This window comes from Gavia stellata, chromosome 5 (assembly GCF_030936135.1).
Source record: "Gavia stellata isolate bGavSte3 chromosome 5, bGavSte3.hap2, whole genome shotgun sequence".
Lineage (NCBI taxonomy): Eukaryota > Metazoa > Chordata > Aves > Gaviiformes > Gaviidae > Gavia > Gavia stellata.
In genome coordinates this window covers 8673428-8692544 of record NC_082598.1, presented here as the reverse complement: position 1 = coordinate 8692544, position 19117 = coordinate 8673428, and the positions used below count along the sequence as shown (strand labels likewise).

The 19117-nt window shown below is 40.9% G+C and overlaps 1 protein-coding gene across 1 annotated transcript; it reads left to right on the top strand.

The window, feature by feature from the left end:
* The first annotated feature begins 66 nt into the window (after positions 1–66).
* On the top strand, positions 67–7637 carry SLBP (stem-loop histone mRNA binding protein). Its single transcript, XM_059817960.1, has 8 exons — positions 67–110; positions 707–838; positions 3373–3477; positions 4006–4065; positions 4198–4329; positions 4985–5134; positions 6493–6577; positions 7330–7637. The coding sequence occupies exons 1-8, from the start codon at positions 67–69 to the stop codon at positions 7444–7446; spliced, it is 825 nt and encodes a 274-aa protein (XP_059673943.1). The 3' UTR covers positions 7447–7637.
* Positions 7638–19117: the final 11480 nt, after the last annotated feature.

Below are 19117 nucleotides of genomic sequence, written 5' to 3'. Positions count from 1 at the left end.
CGCAGTCCGCTCCGGTCCCCTGGCCGCCCGGCTCTCCCCCCGGCCCTCCTGGGGACACCCCGCGCCATGTCCTTCCGCCAGAGGAGCCCGCACGGCGGCACGAAGAGCAGGTAGGGCCGCCGCGGGCGGAGGCGAGGGCTGGCGGTGCCGGCGCTCGCCCTTCCCCGTCTTCTCCCCGCGAGCCGCCCTCGCTCCCTCTCCCTCGGCGGGCCCCGCGCCGGGGCGGGGGCGAACCGCGGCCCGCCCGCACCTGCGCGCGGCCTCCCCGCCCTCGACGGGGCCGTTGCGCGGCCGCCGCCCGCGGTCCGCCATGTTCGCCCCCGGGGCGGCCGGTCGCCCCTGGCTGAGGTGCGGGTTCCCCAGCGACAGCGAAGCCGGGCCGGGCCGGGCCGCCTGGAGGGCAGCGGGGCTGAGGCTGCCGCGGGGCGAAGGGGCGTAACTGCCCAGGTCTCCTGTGCCCCGCGTCGTCTGCAGGGGCGGGCGGTGAGGGGCGGGCTGCGGGGCCGGTGAGAGCGGGGACTTGTGTGTGGGAGAGCCTCCCCCCGAGGGACCCCCACGGCCCGCACCGGCTTGTGCCGCTCCCCTTGAGCTGTTGAAGTAAAATTCGTAAATAAACCACGACGTCTGGGCGGGGTGGCGTTCCGAAGGGGGTACTAAAATAAAATCGCCTGGCATGCTCACCTTGTCTCGGCTTGTCTGCTGCCAGCCCACAGCCTCCGCCTCGCTGGTCCCAAGGAAGGAAACGTGGCGCAGATGGAAGGCGGAGAAGGCAGAATGAATCCGATTCATCCGGTTTTGAGGAAAACAAGTACAGGTCTTCTGACAACAGGCTGGACAGGTAGGCCACGCGTGCGACAGAAACAACTCTCTGCTCTGGTGTTCGTCAGGAGCTGTTGAAGGACTGTGGTACTCGGTTTTTCAAGCCCTGCCTATTTATAAATCACTCGTCGACCATAAATAGCTGGTCTTAAAGGTGGGAGAAGATTCAAGTGCAGCGTTCTTATCTTGGAGTCGCTTCTTAAGAATAAACATTTTTCATTCTTATAGTTTGAATTACATTCTTCATAATTTTCTGTCCTATTTCATGCTTGCTTACTGCCATTTATCATGCAGCAATAACTGCACAAGCTAATTATGTTTGTTTGTGGATACAGGCTGTACGTACTGTTGTGGTAAAACTAAAAGTCATCTGTCCTCATATTTCTGAAGGCAGTACAGACCATCTTGAAAAGTTGTGTCTAAGTATGTCAGCGCATGTGCGGTGGGGTCCACTTCTGAGGTCACTCACTCTGTTCATGCTGCTGTTCGCTGCCTTCCTTACCGTTTCCCAGCACAGGTCAACTTCAGTTTAGTGTGAGTATCTTATTTTATATCACTACCTACATCTGAGCAATTCATGCCACTGTCCCTTTAGTCCCTTTTATCAGTGGATGGGACTTGTGGCCTGCAGCCCAGTTGATTGAATTGATTTCTAATCTAGAATGAGATGGGTTGTGCCCTGTAACTACCCATTTTTCTTTGCTGACAACAAGCAGGGAAGACATTGGTCAGTGGCTCAAATTACAATATCCAGAGTAAATGAAATTAGTTTCAGGAAGTGTGTTTGAATAGGAGTACAAAGATGAAAATTTACAGATTTCAACCTAAATAAGCGATACTTTTATGTGTCTTCCAGTTTTGAATTGAACAGGTGTACTTTCTGGCTTAGTTTGGATTCAGCTCTGATTGAAGTTGTTCTCTTTAGCTACAAAAAAGTAGCTAAAACTGCTTTTTGTTTATGCCAATTCAACATTGTCAAAATAAAATTTTAAAATAGGAACAGGATGGGGATGGAGGCTGGGTCACACAACAGATCCAGTCTCGGGGGGGCTGCAGCCTTGCTTTTTTGCACCTCTGGCAGAGTTTGAGCACCATTTGCAGTCCTAGCACAGCACCAGAGCTTCTCACCAAGTGTGAAATGGCACGTGGGGACAAGGGTCTGAAGAAAGACAGCTAAGCTTAGTATGTCTGGCACCTGTACTGTCACAGAGCAAACTCATCGAGAGAAAAAGCTGTAGACCCTCCCACGTTCTCCCTAATTCTCTGTATACACAGCACAAGTACAGAATCAAACAAGTACAAAAAGGTGGGACAGGGTGTTGAGGAAAAAGCTCAGATGGAAAAAGCTCAGGACTAACCAGGCGCTTCTGGGATCACGCTGTTCTCTACCATGGGAGAGCAATAACTGAATGTGGCCTGCGTTTTCTGCAAAGTTAGAAATCAATATAAGCAAATGCTAAAAGTCATTGGAGGTTGGACAGATACTTGCAGAGAGACCTGTACTGTTTGCTATGGATTTTTAATTTTTCATAGTTGGTAACTGGGTTTCATCTAAAAAGAACTTTTAGTTTGAGTTTAACAAAAACTTCAAAGTAGCACAAGCCCATTTCTGAGCAGGGAGGGAGTTGGAACTGGTTTTAGCGCAGATGAATCGAATTCCCTGACTTGAAGGGACTTCTTTGCACAGGATCCTGGTAAGTCTCCAGAGCGTTTCCAGATCTACTGAAAAAGCTCTGGTCTGTAGGGTACAGTTTTGAGTTTGTACTTGAGGAAAATCAGTCATCAGGAGAACAGAAACTGGAAAACATGTTCAATAATCTGAACGTAGGCAACTACTGTTGGCTGGGAAGGGATATAAGCTTATTCCCCTGCAACAGTCTGAATCTGCTCGTGATGCTAATGGGCTACAATAAAGTTGTTAAATACCAGTTTGCAAAGTCATAGCAAATCTCGGTTTACTAGCTGAAAACTGACTGCATTTTTTGTGCCTTTGCCTTCTCTACTAGGTGTAGTTTCACATGGAGAAACTCCTGGTGCTATCGTGTAATTTTAATTAATTAGAACACAGAATTAAATTGTACAGCTAACTTTTGTCTCTTACATAGCTAATGAGTTTGCAATCATGAAAGAATAAATATTTGTTAACTCATTTAGTGGAGTGAAAATAAGTGACTAAATGAGTAAAGTTGGTATTTCACATACCATTTTCTGAAGGACACCAGCTTAAAGTTATTGAAAGTGTAGGCTAGGTTACATGCTACAGTGGTATGTTTCTATAGATATTGACACAAACTTTTTAATGAAAAACAACAACAAACAAACCCTAAACCACACAGCCTCAAGGTGGAACTCTCAACTGATGCATAATTTTACAATGGTGACATTTTAATGGAATAATACAAGATTTTCACAGTGACTGTAAGTACTATAAATGAATATATTAAATAGCTATCAAGCTGTGAATGGGAGAGATGCTGGGGGTGGGGTGGGAAATACAATAATATAAAATTGTAATGTAGGGGCTTTTTTTTGTTCTTTTTTTTTTCTTTCTAGTTTTACAACACCAGAAGGCCCTGGACCCCTTTCCCGGTGTTCAGACTGGGGAACTGCAGTGGAAGAAGATGAAATGAGGACCAGTGTTAACAAAGAAATTGCAAGGTACGCAGCGGTGTTTAAGATGAAGTGGGGAAAGGAGGGGTAATGGTAGTTGTCTTGTAGAATCTGTATTGATTTTTATTTTTAACTTCACCATGGTAGTAAAATGAGACCAATCTTGGCTTCTTGTCTACTGCTCTTAGGTCAGCTTTGGCTTAAGTCCTGCAGGAATGACATACACATCAACTCTCCAGAGAGTATGCTATCACTAAGTATCTCCGTTTGGAAGAAACCTTCCCTGAACCTCTTAAATTGAATTACTCTGAATGTCCTTTCGCTAATTATTGTTTTTGCATATCATTGCTATAAGAAGATTTTTAGGGAAAAGACTTAGGAAAAGAAAGTCCTCAGGTTATTTTTTTTTTTTAGGGGAAAATTGAAACATTCATTCTATAGTGGAAAGGTGTTTACAGTGTCTGGGTTGACTTCAAGACTGCTCCTTAGCTGAGAAGTAAAATCAGCTGTGACAGTGCAGCCTTACATGTTCTCTTGGTGTATGTATATTCTTAATACTGATTTGAACTCTTACAGATACAGAAGAAAACTCCTGATAAATGAATTTTCAAGAGAAAGGAAGTCCTCCTCTGGAAGGTAGGTTGAATTTCTAGGTTAGCTGAGGAAAAGTTTTAGCATGTTTCTTTATAATCTTCTACACATGGCTTTGTTTTTGAGTATTGCTTGTTTTCTAGTAGTTCTGAATCTACAATGTTTTTTTTTCTTTAGTTCTGATTCAAAGGAGTCCACTGTGACCGTAGAACTTGAGACAGACGAAGTAGTTTTGATGAGAAGACAAAAACAGATAAACTATGGAAAAAACACAATTGCATATGATAGATACATTAAAGAAGTTCCTAGGTAAGCTGCTTTTGTTTCTGGAAAACTAGATGTTCGATTGTAAGTCATACCTGTTCTTTATAAGCATATGAACATACTAAATTTGGTATCTGAGACATATTCAAATAGAAGACACCCACAAATTAAACTTTATAAGACATTTTTTAACAGATAAGTGACGCTAACAATCAAATGAGACAAATTCTTTTTTTACTAGTTGGTACATGAGGAATATCCCTTCAGACTTTGTCCCGCTGCAGAAATGAAAGTGAAAGTTCTTCTAGTTGTGTTTGTCAACTAGAAGAAATGAAACTGCTTTTTGCAGTCAGTTTTTTTCATTAGTAAACTAAAAGACAAAATAGACTACAGTTGCTCTTAAGTTTGGAATACGTTACTTTCGGAGATTTCATGCTGGAAGTTTTCAGACCTATGATTAATAATCCATTTTTATTTTTTTTTATTTGACTCAGAAAAACTAAAAAGTTCATATGGAGCAGACAACTTTTCACTTGAGTGCTGGAATTGCGCAGTAGTATTTTCTCATAAATAATATAATAACTTAGAATTTGCTGCGTTTGCAGTAAGTCTGTGTAGCAGGCAGTCGGTCTTAACATTTAAAACTGTTATGTCTCTGTGAAAAACACTAACGAATTTTTCATGTCTAATATCTGAATAGATGCCATCGTATACCAGGAGTTCATCCCAGAACTCCAAATAAATTTAAGAAGTACAGCCGTAGGTCATGGGACCAGCAAATTAAACTATGGAAAGTTGCACTGCATTCCTGGGATCCACCTACTGAAGAAGGATGTGATCTGCAAGAAATGTATGTATACAGTATTCAAGATACCTTTCTAGAAATTAATCTCTAAAATCTCATGTTTTAAAAAAAAAATCAACAACCCCCCACAAACAAAAAAACAAAACCAACCCAGCATAGCGCTCTCTTGAGACAAGCTAGCAATCGCTGAATATTTTCATTAGTTACTTGTCCACACTTAGTGCTATTCAGTTCCTTCTTGGTCAAAGTATGTAATAGCTTTCTGGACCTAGTTGGTGGGACTAGACTTACCCAGTGTCCTTGAACAGCATACATAATATCCCTCACTACTACTTCAACGTATGCCCGCTGGGTGAAATCAGAGCTCATCCTGCAGTGCTCTATGAAAGAAAATATCGCACCACTGAGGCAGGCTGATTCTTTCAGAGCAATCTGCAGGTTAATCTGTGGTAGAAGCAGTACTGGAGAGGTCTCACAGATTGACACTTCTCATTAATACTGAGCTTGGACCAATAGAATGTATGAGAACCTGCCTTGTAGCCTTCTGACTTGCTAGTTCAAGAACAGTGGTATAAATTCTTGTTTCTTGAGCAGAGAGGAGGAAAGAAGTACTTGTAAAATCATCTCAAGGTAAATTAAAAGCATGGCCACAAGCATTCACAGTCCAGGCTACTGTGGTATTCTGCTCTAGAAGATGTAGAATAATGTAACTAGTTACTTCCCTGTATAGAAACCAATAAAGCTGATCAGGGAACAACCAAAATAAAACTGTGGGGCTGCAGAATGAAGGGACACAGATGTAACTAATTCCTCAGGAAAAAGCTTTGTGGTAATAAACTACTCTTTTTCCCTAACAGTGATGCTGATTTTAAAAGCAATGTGGACCAATGGGACCTAAAAGCAAAGGCTTAGTTTTAGCTTCCTTTTACTTGTAGTCGATGTGAGGGGAGTTGGTATTTCAGCTTGAAGTCTACTGTATACGTTGGTGTTGAAATACTAGTCTATCTTCAGATGCTGGGGTCTAGCTCTGTGTATAGTGCATATTAAATCTTATATTGCAAAACAAATTCATGAAAACCTTGTCTGGGGAAAAAAAATTCTTGCTCTTCCATAACATTTGTCCTCATTTGTATCGAGGCATTGTTTCAGTGTTGGGTATTTGTCTTTGACAAGTTGCCATATTCAATCTCAAGACTTGAATTTAGTCCTTGGCCATTTTGGCTGTATTGAGTTGACTTGCTATTCTGTTTGGTGTCCGCAGTTTGCTACCACTGTCCCTATAATCTCTGTAGGTCTCTTTGCTCTCGTTTGGCCATCATTTTCAGAACTGCAGCTACAAAGTGCAACTTTCTACTAAAAAACTGACTTTGTTTTAAGCTGTATGCTTTTTAATTATTTTACAGTAGTCCTGTTGACCTTGGTGAGATGGAGACAGAATCTGTCGGAAGCAATTCTACTGAATCTCAAACGAGCTGCCAAGATAATGATGTAAGCATATCTGTCATTTGCATAAATATTTGTTAATAATCAGTCCATTACTTAAAATTATATTCAGAGTAGCCTGAATACATGAGAAATTCCATAATCTGCTGTGTATAGAGACTATTTATAAAGCTGAGTGATCCTTAAATTCAGACATTTTCCCACCTATAGCCAGTATCTGTAGTCTGAGTTCAGCGAGTTAGAACTTAAGTGACCATCTCAAATGACAGATCTATCATTTTTCATAGCCTTCAAAATAAAAAATTTATCTGTTCAAAGCATGTCAGTTATGAACCGTGATGTACAGTGGACGTACTACTTTAGATTGCAATATCTAATGTTAAAATAGGATGTAATTTTCTTGGCACACTCAGACTTCTTGAAGTAGGCTCTTTTTATATCCAGAAAGCATTTAGTACAGCTGAGCAGTAAAGAGATCTTCAGTAAAGATCTAGTAATGGTTTTCTTACTGGTTTTGTTTCTCTGTTGAATATTGAATCCGTATAATGTTTTAATCTATGCATATATATATAGATCCTTAAAACATCTGCACGAAATCTTAGAATGTGGTTGAATGGGCAGAAGCCTTCATTTAAATCTCTTCAATATTAAGACTAGTCTTGGGTTATTGTATGGCCTTTAAAGTGTTTGTAAGCCTCTGTTATAGTGTGGTCGAAATGAATTATAGAAGTGTAATGAATTACTGCATAACTAAAGCTGTATTTAACTGCTAATTATCAACTGACTTTGTATTCCAGGATACCTGTTCTGGCACTCCCACCAAAGTCAGACACGTTGACTATCAAGCAGAAGGTGAATTTGACTTGGAAGTGTGTTTGAGTGAACCACTTAAAGATTTTGATACTGTGAGTTAAGTAGTCTTGTGCAAACTGTTTTAGAGGAAGTTTCTTTTAAATTTGAGAGATTAGCTTGATTCATAAACTGTTAATAGTAAGAAAGCTTAAGCAAAGTTGAAGACTGTTCTCTAAGTTGTGGTTGGTCTACATACTCTCTGGACCAAACTTATGTAAAAATACAATTAATTTGTGTGACTTCTTTTTTAACTTTTAATTTATGTCTATCAGATTTTTTTATAAAACCTTTCAATAGAAAAAATAGCCAAAGGCAGTGCTATCCTCAAGTAACTATAAATAGTTAAGCAAGATTTTACTGATTTCCCCCCCACATTGTGTCCATAATTTCAGTTGTCCACCTGCAGACCAACAGCAAAGTAGGGAGATTTTTTGAGCATCTGTATGTTATCTTGCTTTTCCATTTGGCTCTTCTACAAAGATCTGACTTGAAGTAATACAGGTGGTAGCTGAACCATATTGCTGGTTAGTACTAGTAAACTCACCTACTGCAGTTATTTACTGTAAGATAAAACTGCCTTACCTTTAAAAAAAAGATTCTTTTTTATATGCAAAAAGGTTTCTGAAACAACTGGAAATGAAATACTCTTAAGAAATCGGAGGTCAGTATGGTAATGCTTTAAGAAGCAGTAGCCTGAATTTGAAATTTGTAAATAGTCATGAGTCATTTGTTAATACAGTCAAGAAAACAATGTCTAGGGAAAGTGCTTGGTTCTTTTTAATTTGCTGTTTTAAATGTAAAGCTGTTGTAAATGATAACACTGTACAGACTTTCTGCTGAAAGCAGTTAATGTTTCTGTTGCTTTTGTATGGGATGTTGCTGGAAAATAAATGGAACTGCATTTACTTATGACTCTTCATTTCCTACTAGTGATGCTCTGTGGATAACAAAATGCAGGAAAATACTAAAAGCCATGTATCTGAGACTGATACTGACACTAGGCTAGGGTATGTGTGTGTCAGCACCATCCTCTGACTTTGAGGGAGACCTTAAGAACTATTTATTTGTGTGCAGGCCACTGGAGTGAATATAAGACTTAGCTGTAATGGGTAAGCCTGTTGTTGACCTCTTGCAGGTTCTTTAGAAGCAGTTTAGTTTAGTAGATGTCCATTAGCTGGTTATTAAGTTCTGTTCTCTAGAACAATTTCTGGAAGAGCTATGTGGACACTTCAATCTTGTTTACTATAAGGAAAAGTCACCTTACCTGGTTTTATTTCTAAAATGGGATTTCTTCCCGAGAAGGTAGCGAAATAATAGTTTGTCTTGCTTACTACCTGAAGTAAAACCTCTCTGCCCTCCCCAGATTGTTTTCCTTATAGCATATTTTCTGGCCACACCGTCCCTGGTTGTTCCTAAGTGTTTTTGTTGTCAAATACCTAATTGTAGCTTAAGCCGTATTTTGCTTTGGAATTTTTTTCATCTATCTCCTTTAATAAAAGTAGTCTTAAGGTCAAGGCAAACTCCTCCGTGTCTAACTAGAATCATTTAATGCCTCTACTTAAGGCTTCTACATAATGGCTAAAAGGGGTTTAAACTAGACTTCCCAGGTAGCACAGTAACTGAGTGTCTGGGTTTTTAACTTTGATAGGCCTGACAGACAACTGCATATGAAGCTACTTGGGAACACTATTTCAAGTCACAGCTACTTACTGTTACGTTTTTTAATGGTTAACGCATTTAATTTGAGTCAGCTGCTTAAAGCTTAACACAGTTCTGTCTCTGCCACTTTACCGTTAGTAACTGATGGTACTAAACTATTTTCATAAGAGTGTTTTTTTGAGAATGTGTGTTACTTTCGAATGTTTTAAAGGTTAGTAATGAGTTAGATGACATCAAGAACAAAGCCATTCATGTCTTAAGCTGCAAATAGTTCATGCAGCTGAACATCAGTCTAGAATAAAGTATTAATGTGGTGTTTTTACCCAGTGTGAAACGAGTAAGGCAAGATTTCTGTAGAAAACTACATATTGCATGCCTGGAAACTAGTATTTTGTGTCAACTTGATTCTTTGTTCATAACCTTGAAGTGCAGGTTGATAGTTGACATTGAGATGTGTCACAGTTTGCACGTTACCAGGAGATACCAGGTGCTTGTGCTGCTTACACACTTGCTGTAGCAAGTAGTAATACTCAAGCTGCCTAGTTTCATGGTGTTCTACTGGAACAGCTATGCAGTGAATTAGGTGATCAGTGAATTGGCTTCTATTCATGCTATTCTTAACCTCAGGCTATTATCTAAATTTTGCACAAATGAAGTGGCAGAACTTTTCAAGGGTACACCCAGGCTGTTGAGGATATCTTAAATAAACTTAAGTCTTGAGGTGCTAAGAGATAGGTGTAATCTGCCCTGCTGAGTAACATGAGCCATAAAATACCACCCTAAATAATCCTGGAGTGCATCAGTAACTTTAATCCTTTATGTGGAGAACCAGAATGAGGCAGTATTGGAGTCTCTGTGCTAGAAAGGAAACAATTAGATGAGATTTTTAAGGGCGGGCAGGGGGTAATGGCATGTTAATCTGTGCCTGAGTATTAGAACAGCCAGTAGAATGATGTATTTTTTTTTAAAGAAGTTTTTCTACACCACTGGAGCTAGCCAAACAGGTTGGATCAGTGGAATAGTCAGAAGATTTAGACACTTCCAAAAGGTAAGGTTACTTAACACTTGTTTTTTTTTAATAAGAACATTGAGCCAAATAAATACCCACTGAGATAGCTAAAGGAGATGCATACGTTTCAGAGCTTACTGTACAATTGGTTACTCTACTAGTCAGAAAAATGTCCATGTCTCTGAGAATCAATTTTTATTAATTTTTTTTTCCATAACTTCACAACAAATATTAATTCTAGGAAGCATCTAGGTATGGTATCTGAGACTGTTAATATGGTTCTTAGAAGATAATAAATGAACAAACACTATTTAAAAAAATAACCCAAACAAACCCAAAACAAACAAACAAAACCAACAAACACCCCCCACACACACACACCCACCCATGATCTTTTCAAGTAATTTGGGTTCTCTGCGATGGTCCTTATGATCTTGTGACTTGTGTTCTTTGGAATCTGTATTGGAGGAGGAAATGTAGGAGTCTTTCTCTGACTAAAAGATCCAGGTATGGGGGAATGTGAGGAAAACATTGTGAAGAACCATAATACCTATGCAGTGTGGAAAGGTATTAGGCAAACAACTGAGACTAGTACTTCTCAGTTAGAACGTGCAACAAATGCTACTTTGGCAAATGCCTTGAGACGCTTTTGAATTTCTGCAGAGTAACTTACCGGTGGTTAGTCCAGAAACTTGTATATAATTTGAGACAAAGCCAACTAACCTGCTACTACTCAGCTGAGATTTTCAGCACAGACCTTGGGGTATGATCATCTTGCTCTGTGTTGCATGTAGCCCGCCCTTTGAGCAATGCTGTGAGCATTGCACTTGCCTACAAGACTGTCTGCCCTGTTGAGATGAGTGTTGCTTTTCACTGTGCTGTCAATTCCATCCTTTCACCTTTCAGAGCTACGTTGTGTCACTTCTGCTTCAGAGTGTAAGGTCCTATGTTGCTGTTCCTTTTTCTGTTCTAATTTATCCCTTGTTTTCTTTTCCTCTAATGTGCTTCAGCTACCTTACAGGTAACTTAATTCTGCTGGCTTCGTTAAAAGTGCCCCTTAGGTGCTGTTCAGCATGCATGCTCACCAAGGATCTAGGAGTGTGTTGATAAAACACTGCAGCCTAGAAAAGTAGCTGGTCCATGTTCAGCAGATGTTTATGAAACAGGCTCAGATTTTTGAATTTATCCTGAAACAGCTGGGCATCCATAGTAGCATCTTTAATCTTAGGAATTATTCCCCTTTGCTTCAACTACTGAGAGAACTCAGTTTTTATGGATTGCATTTAAAGAGTGCTCATGTTGTCTGAGTTTGGATGTTTTTTCAAAGGTGCTGAACAATGAATTGGAAAACAACTTTTTTGCAATAGAATAAAGCCCTCTAGTGTTTAAATGTGGGATAACCTCATCCATTTAGGTTAATGTCTGGCAATAGACAAATCTTACAGAAAAATAACATCCATATGTTCAGTTGTGCATAGTTGCATACGGCGGAGTTTGCTTCAGATGGAGACCCGGCAAGTACCGCTGTCAAACTTTAGATTTATTAGGTTAAATTCCTTTAAAAATAAAACCGAACAGGTTGTTACGTAGGCAGCAGAACCTGTCAACCCTCCTTTTCATGGATTTGTGCCTTCTGTTTTAATGTTTCTCTTACTCCCTTCACAACAAGTCTTGTCCTCTTTCAGCATCCTTCATACTGTGCCTGGCTAACTGACAATGGCCTTAGCTATGGCTAATTTAAAGCTCCATCTGTTTTGACTGTATACTTGATATACATGTGCTGGTAGGATGGCAAGCAGACTGTTTAAGAGCTAAGCTGTCCCAACTTTTCCTTCGCTTGGGTGTTAATCGTGACTTCCTTCATGACTTAGCTGTTGTCACATAAAACTTAAAGGAACATATCTACCCTTTTGTTAAATACCTGGAAAGCTAGTTCAAAAATTAGAGGGGGCAGGACAGATGTTTTGAAAAAAAACCTTGACATTACAAGGATTTAAGCCTCTCTAAGGAAGCCAAGACAAAACCATCCTTGTTCCACGAATCCATTTTAAAGTCAAAAATACCATTCAAACAGCATTCTGTTCATGTGTCTGTTTACTGAAGTTATTTTCGGGATTATCTGCTTTGTCGTGTTGCTAATGCAGCTAAAACCCCTGGTATAGAGGCAAGGCATACACGGAGCAACTGTGTATGCCTGAGTATGGATCTACGTGGAAGTCTGCTGGGGGATCGAGCATTTCTTTATCAAAGCTGGACTGGTAGAAGAGCCCTTTTGAAAGAATTTTGAACTTCCTGGAAGATCTTCTTCTAGATGGTTTCTCAAAATGTGAGAAGATTGGTTAAGAGCTGTTTAAGAATAACCTTTTGAGTGCTTCCTGATGAATAGGGATAATTTGGGCAAAATATTATACAAATAGTTATTGATTGAAGTTAGATTTGAAGAATAGATTGACGTTACTTTGGGAAGTGTCAAAAATCCATTTTCCTTTCAAAGAAAACAGTGTGATTAGGATGTAGTGTATATGATAAACTGGTTAGGAGAGAAAGTGGTATTGCTGAGCAGAATTTATTCTACACATGTAGTATTTAATTTTGTGGCATCTGGGTAGTACCTAAATACAAATGACGCAAGGAATCAAGATCTAGCATCTGCCACTTCTGGCCCCCACTGTATTTTTGGATTACCGGTGCTATTAATTCTTCGAGCTTGCCACTTACCCCCCTTGGATTGTGTTTAAGCACAAGAGCAAACTAATTTATCCAAAAAGTGCTGATTCATGCACTTGAGAAATAACTTAAAGTGGAAAGTTGGAACTTACTTTGTGGGTTAAACTGGGGTTCAGCTGTCTGTGCTGGGAGCTTTCGAGCTATTCAAGTTTCTATTGAGAAAGTTCCTGGGAGGTACTGGAATGGCTCCAATTATTAGCAAAAACAAGGTTGCCTTTTGTGTTTCTTTAGAAAGGGGCTATTCCATTTCTTCTGAAAAATGCTTTGTTTGCAGAAATATGAGTGCAATATAGAGATGAAGATTTGCGCCGGCTCTTTCAATCAGCTTTCATGTGCTGGAATCAAAGTCACTTTGCAAGACTGCAGAGGGCAGCAGAAGTGCATGTTTAATTACACGCGCACAAAAGAGATCTCGGAGTTGCTTTACATTTGTTGTAAATGCCAGGAATCTAATTATACTTACTGATTCTGACCTCAGGAGCAACCCATAGTTCCAATAAAATCCCTTCAAGTCTGTCATCTTTCACTGTTCTTTCCATTTCCAGTTTCACTTGATCTTAAGCCCATTATTACAGGGAATGGAAGATAATAGTAACTTAACAGCAGACAGAGGAAAAATGGACTTCAGGGGGCAAAAAATGTCCTCCTGACAGACAGTACTAGCCTGCCTGCATTTAAAATCCTTAGTGCTATACAGTGGAAGCATCTGAAAATGCTTATTTCGATTACTTGATGAAGACACTTTTTTTTTCTTTTGCAAAGAATAGAGAAAACTAAATTTTTTCCTGAGGGTTTGAGATTTCCTACAGAAAAAATAAAGGATTTTATCCACACTTAATTATTTTCAGAATATTCCTGAACATTGAATCCATATTCTTTGACATTTGTTAGAACGTGTTTCTCTCTTACACCTACTAAATCGTCAGTGCTCTAAAAGCATTGCCATATGAATTAAAATTATACATTGTAGTTGGTGTGTTGGATGTGAAATCAAAGCAGGGAGTTAGCAGCAACTGAAAAGAAGATGTTGGTAAGGTTATCACGTACAGTGCACAGAGGAAAGAACACTAGAAAAAGTAATCGAAAGACAGTCAGTCCAAGCTAGAGACTGCTCATAGCCTGAGTGGCTGAGTATTTATGCAAGGACATGGCAAAGCTAGGATTAATAGATGTATAAGAATAAAGTGACATTCCGGTGGTCCCCTGTCCTTCAGCACTTATCTGGAACAAAAAAAGAAGAAATTTTAAGCCAGCCAGGTTTATCTGGAAGAAGACTCACGCCTCAATATGCTGCTAGAATTTCTGGAACAATGTACTCCCGAGATAAGACTAGTAGAAAATACACAGTACTGACTAATGAAGAATGGTCTGAAGGTGCTAAATGCGTTTGATACTAAGTGTAGCAAACTGTCAATTTACCAAAATAATAAATTACAATTTTTCTTTGATATTTGACCATTAAATTCCTTCCCCTCATTCTCATTGTTCCCCCCAGTTTAAGTTTGTCCGACCTTTATGCTGGACCAAGTATGGCACGAAGTATAAAGCTCAGAGGTGAGGCTTCACCTGACTCTGAATCTATTTTTAATGGTGTACTGACCATTCTTTAGAATAAGTAGGAAGAAGCATTCTGACTTGGTCAGTTTCTCCTCCCAATAGTAAATACAGATCTATTAATTACTGGGATGAAAATACTTTTTATATAATATTTAAAAAAAAAAATCTACTGATACGTTGACATAAATGCTTCCAGTATTAGTGGATGCCATTATTTCTCTGAATGATAATTACGCCATTGATTAAGCCAGACTTAATGCAGTTTTATTATTGGGGACTAAATAAAGGATGGCTGGATGGAATTACAGGCTTTGCAAATCGTAATCTGGGCTGGTTGAAGCAGTTGTATTCAAGCAGGTGGCGAGCTCTTCAGCAAGTGTCTAGAACTGGGTAGGGACGGGTTTCTCATGACGTGAAAAATTTCTGAATACCAAACTTTTGTTTTTAATGAAAAAAAGTGAAGATGTCACCCCGGGGAACTTGGCTTCAGCTCCTTGCGATGCCTCCTGTGGAGAAGGCAGTTAAACCAAGGACTCGCGTCCCTGCAGGCTCTTAACTGTTCTTCAGTGAGGGACCAGGCAATCTTTGTGGTCAGAAAACATTCCCAAAGAACCTTCCTGTGAAAATGTCGGCGAAGTCACTGTTTCTATATCAGTAAATAAATTTATTTTGGATGGTGCTAAGATGTTCCCTCCAAAAACTTCCAAACAAATCTAACATGAATTTTCAAGCTGTAATTCTTAGAGGTGAAGTAGATTTGGGTAGCATGGAGTAAGATATACTTTGTCTTCCAGGACCAATCTGTTTCACTAGAACCACAAGTAGAATTTAGGCCCTTTGCTGGAATTCAGCATCAAGTTTTCTATATTTTTTTTCATTAATGCAGTATTTTAAAAAGTTATGAAAACTCAATGTATGTGTCTAAGAACATGGGAGACCTGAAAATGTGACTTCTTTTGTTGAAGAATGCAGTTTTTCCTGCTTTCATAGCCTCTCTTGGTTTAGTTTTGATGCATTCATAAAGGAAAAAAAAAGAACCTTGTAAAGATGAGTTACAAATTAAAATGGGTATTGATGGGGAAAACCCACATTCTTGTGAGTCGAATAAGTATGTCTGACTATTAACAGCAAAGTAGACCCCCTGTGTGAACTCTGTTGTAAATCAACTGATAATATACTAAAGCTGAGAACGGTATTTTGCTTTCAGAGTCTTATTGCCGTCAGTTCTACTTTTCACGAGGATGCAGATGAGGAAGGGATGATCCCTTTAAGAGCTTGATAGGTTAAGTTGGGAAATTCATATCTCGCACACCAGGCAAAAAATATGCTAGCAACTGCTGGGAAAATGACAACTGCAGTGTCTGATCGCTTGTCAAATCAATGAGGCTTTTCTCTCCTTTTGGTGAGAATTTATTTGCAGGGGTTGGTGAGCTGAGAAAATAAGATTCCTGACCTAATGGTCACCCCCATTGGTATCTCATTGTGGAAAATACTCTCTGCTGCAGTCCATTCAAGTGATTGGCAATGACAGCTTGGATGGATATTGTCAGTTGACAGGGCTTTGCACTCTCCCTGTTTTAAAAATGATGCGAAAGATCCCTTCCCCAGCGTGCAGTGCCACAAGTTGAGTTTATGAATGAATGGATGAATGCATGCTTCTCTCCTGTCATCTGCAACAAAAAAAAATATTCCGATCCTATCCCTGAAATGATATGCTAAGTAAATTCACACACATGCATTTAACGCTCAAATGGTGCCTGAAGGCAAACTGAGCAAGTCCTTCCAAACACCGTGGCTGCATTTTTTTTGTAGTCATTAGGAATTTCATGGAAAATGTAAAACTGCCCATTTGATATGGAAAATCTCCATGAAAAATGTGAAATTCCAGTGTTTCCAGCAAGGTTTTGCTGACAGCTCATGCATGGAGAATAGCCTGAAAGACATGCATGCAATTAAGGGATCCATATAGCCGAGCTGGAGAGAACAACACAGGCAGTGGGGGATGTGGCCTTTGCTAGGGCCAGCTGGTGTCTGCTCCTGGGCTCTCCGAGGGCACCAGACCATTGAGAGAAGTGGGGCGAAAGGGGAAAAAAAGAACACACAGACGCTTCAGAGAAAATGAACCAAGTCTATCGGAGAAAATCCTGAAGCTCCTAGGTAACACTTTCCCTCCCCACGCCTCCCCCTTCCTAGATGCTATTAGATGCAGTTCAGAGTGTGACAGAAGTTTCTTGGTTTTGCAAACCGGATAGGAATGATGCAAATACCGAGTGTGCAGAGGTGGCGGGGAGCTTAGCCAGGGAGCCAGGTGCTAGGCTAGGAAGATGAGAATGAATGGTTTGAGAGGGAGGGCATTTAAATTTTACTCCGTGATCATGTCAGGCATGTCACACCACTGCTTGTTAGAGGGGCTGGCGGTTGAGGAGACACTTCTGCGCTGCCTAGGCGTTTCTGTGCTGCGTTTCTGAATGGTTTAGCCCTATCAGGAAAGGCTCAACTATCGCATTTATTCGAGAAGAGTGCACGTCAGCTTGGAAAGCCTTCAGGTATCTTGTTGAATATGGAGGGTAAAACTGAAAAGAGAACTGCAAAACCTCCCCTGCTGCCCCCCACCCTCCGTTCCCCTCGCAATAAAACAGTCTAACACCGCAGATAGCTGATTTCTTGCCTTGCCTGTGGGCATTTATCTGAGAAACTGCAGTCCACTGGCACCAGCCTGGCCCTGTAGCACTGTTGCATTTGTCACCTCAGCTACTGATTTAACCAACGTTAGAGGGAAAGGGTTGAATAGTTTGTGAGCAAGGGGTTGCAGGTTTGCAGAAGTGAACATTGGATCAAAGAGGACTGCCTTGCAGCGTGTTGTGTTCTGAAAACGTCCCCTGTAAAGTCACTTACTGTCATCGTTCCTATCTGGCAGGGCAGGTATTTCTACGCTATGTGATAGGGCAGGTAGGGAGATACCTCCTCTGTGCAGAAGCGTGGTGTAGGCGTGTTGTAGTCTGCAGTCATCTGCGCTTTTGGACGAGTCGTTCAGCACAGGGCTGTGTGCAGAATTGCTCGGCTCTGAAGCAGTATGGCTGCATTATCCAGCTAAACTACCACAATTCCTGATGCTGCTGGATCGCCCGTAGCTGGGGCGTCTCTGCTCTGTGCTCCTTGCGCTGTGGAGACCGGGATTAAGTGGTGCACTGGTCAAGCATGATGTAAAGGAGTGTACAGGCACGAAGAGGAATCAGGAATGACCCAGGAAGCAGGTTGCCTGATTCCCAGGCATAACGTCCCGACTTAATTTTTCTCATTTGGGGGGCTATTGTGCAGTTTTCTCACAAAGCAGACAGGGCTCATTCTTACTTTTTTGTTTGCACCGGTTAGGAAATACCTCTTGTATGCAAAGTTTGGGAGAGAAGGGAGGAAACAGATGGGGTCACAAGAAAGGGGGAAAATGAAGCATCGGTTGGTGTTGTGTATGAATGTAGAACAGAATTCCGCTCTGCGGACAGGAGAGGTGACATGAGGAGAGGCTGGCCGTGGAGACATGATTTCTATGCTGCTTCTGAAGCATATTTAATAAAGAACAGTAAAACCGTGCAGCCTCTGAAATATCGTAGCAAAATAGTCTCAGATAGTTGCCCTCTCACAGCTGCACCATCAAAGGAATTACATTTAAATGTTTTGTTTGGACTCTTCCCCCTTCCCCCTCCCTTCCCAAGTCCCCGAGCACTCACTCCCACACACCCAGAATATATAAACCACGCAGAAAGAGTATAAGGGTCCTGGCGCGTGAGCTTTGCAATTGCAAAGGAAGAAGGTAAGAAGCTTTCACTGTACTCCAAGTCACTTTCGTTGCAGTCTGAACAAAACCGTTTACTCATTGACTTAACCAACTTTTTCCAGAAAGGCTTGGGCATCCTGGGAAGCAGCAGTGCTTTGTTTGTAGAGGTCTGTTCGCTTTACCAGGCTGCCGGCAGCACAGGGAACGTGGAAGCAAAGGGGACCCCTTGCTAGACCCCATTGGCTCAGATTGCAGTACAGCACATATCCTTGTTCTATTTTTTGCAGAGTCATTTGCTTCCCCCTTTTCTGGTTTCTCCATTGCTGTTTGTGTTCTTTTAAAGAGGGTATCTTGTGTGGCCTGAGAATGACGGTCAGTGATGTGAGAATGCAGGGGGCGGAAGGGAAGAGCACTTTGCAACATTAGGACAGAAATTACAGGACCTACCAGGTTATTTCTAGTAAAAGAGAATTATGCGCAATATGTGACAGCTATTTAAGGAGAAGATGCTGGTTGCTGGAGGGGACCTTGGGGAAGAAAATAAATCCAGACTTGCAGCCCCTTCTCCTCTGCACAGCACTATCTCAGGTCATGTGCTTGCCCTGTGTTGCTGCTAGTTTGCAAATGATATGATGTGGCACGTCTGCTAGGTTAGTATATTGCCTAGCCGGGTGTAGCGTGCCTTTATTAATGTCACATTCCTCACATTTTGGAAGGTGATCATCTTCCTGATCGCCATGGATATGTAGGACTGTGGTTAACTGTAGAATTGGCTCGAATTGTAGGTATTGTCAAGGATTTGAGTGCATTCACATATAAAACCCTTGGAGTAAGGTAGTGGCTTATATGTGAGTCAGCTGGGCCATTATCAGGGTTTGGCTGTGGATTAGTGCATCTCATCAGCTGAGTGTTTTATATTGATAAACAACTCGGTGCTATTTTGTATTTTTTCTCATTTTGCCTGCAGAAGACAAACGAGTTTCAAAAGACAAAATTCATCGTGCCTAAA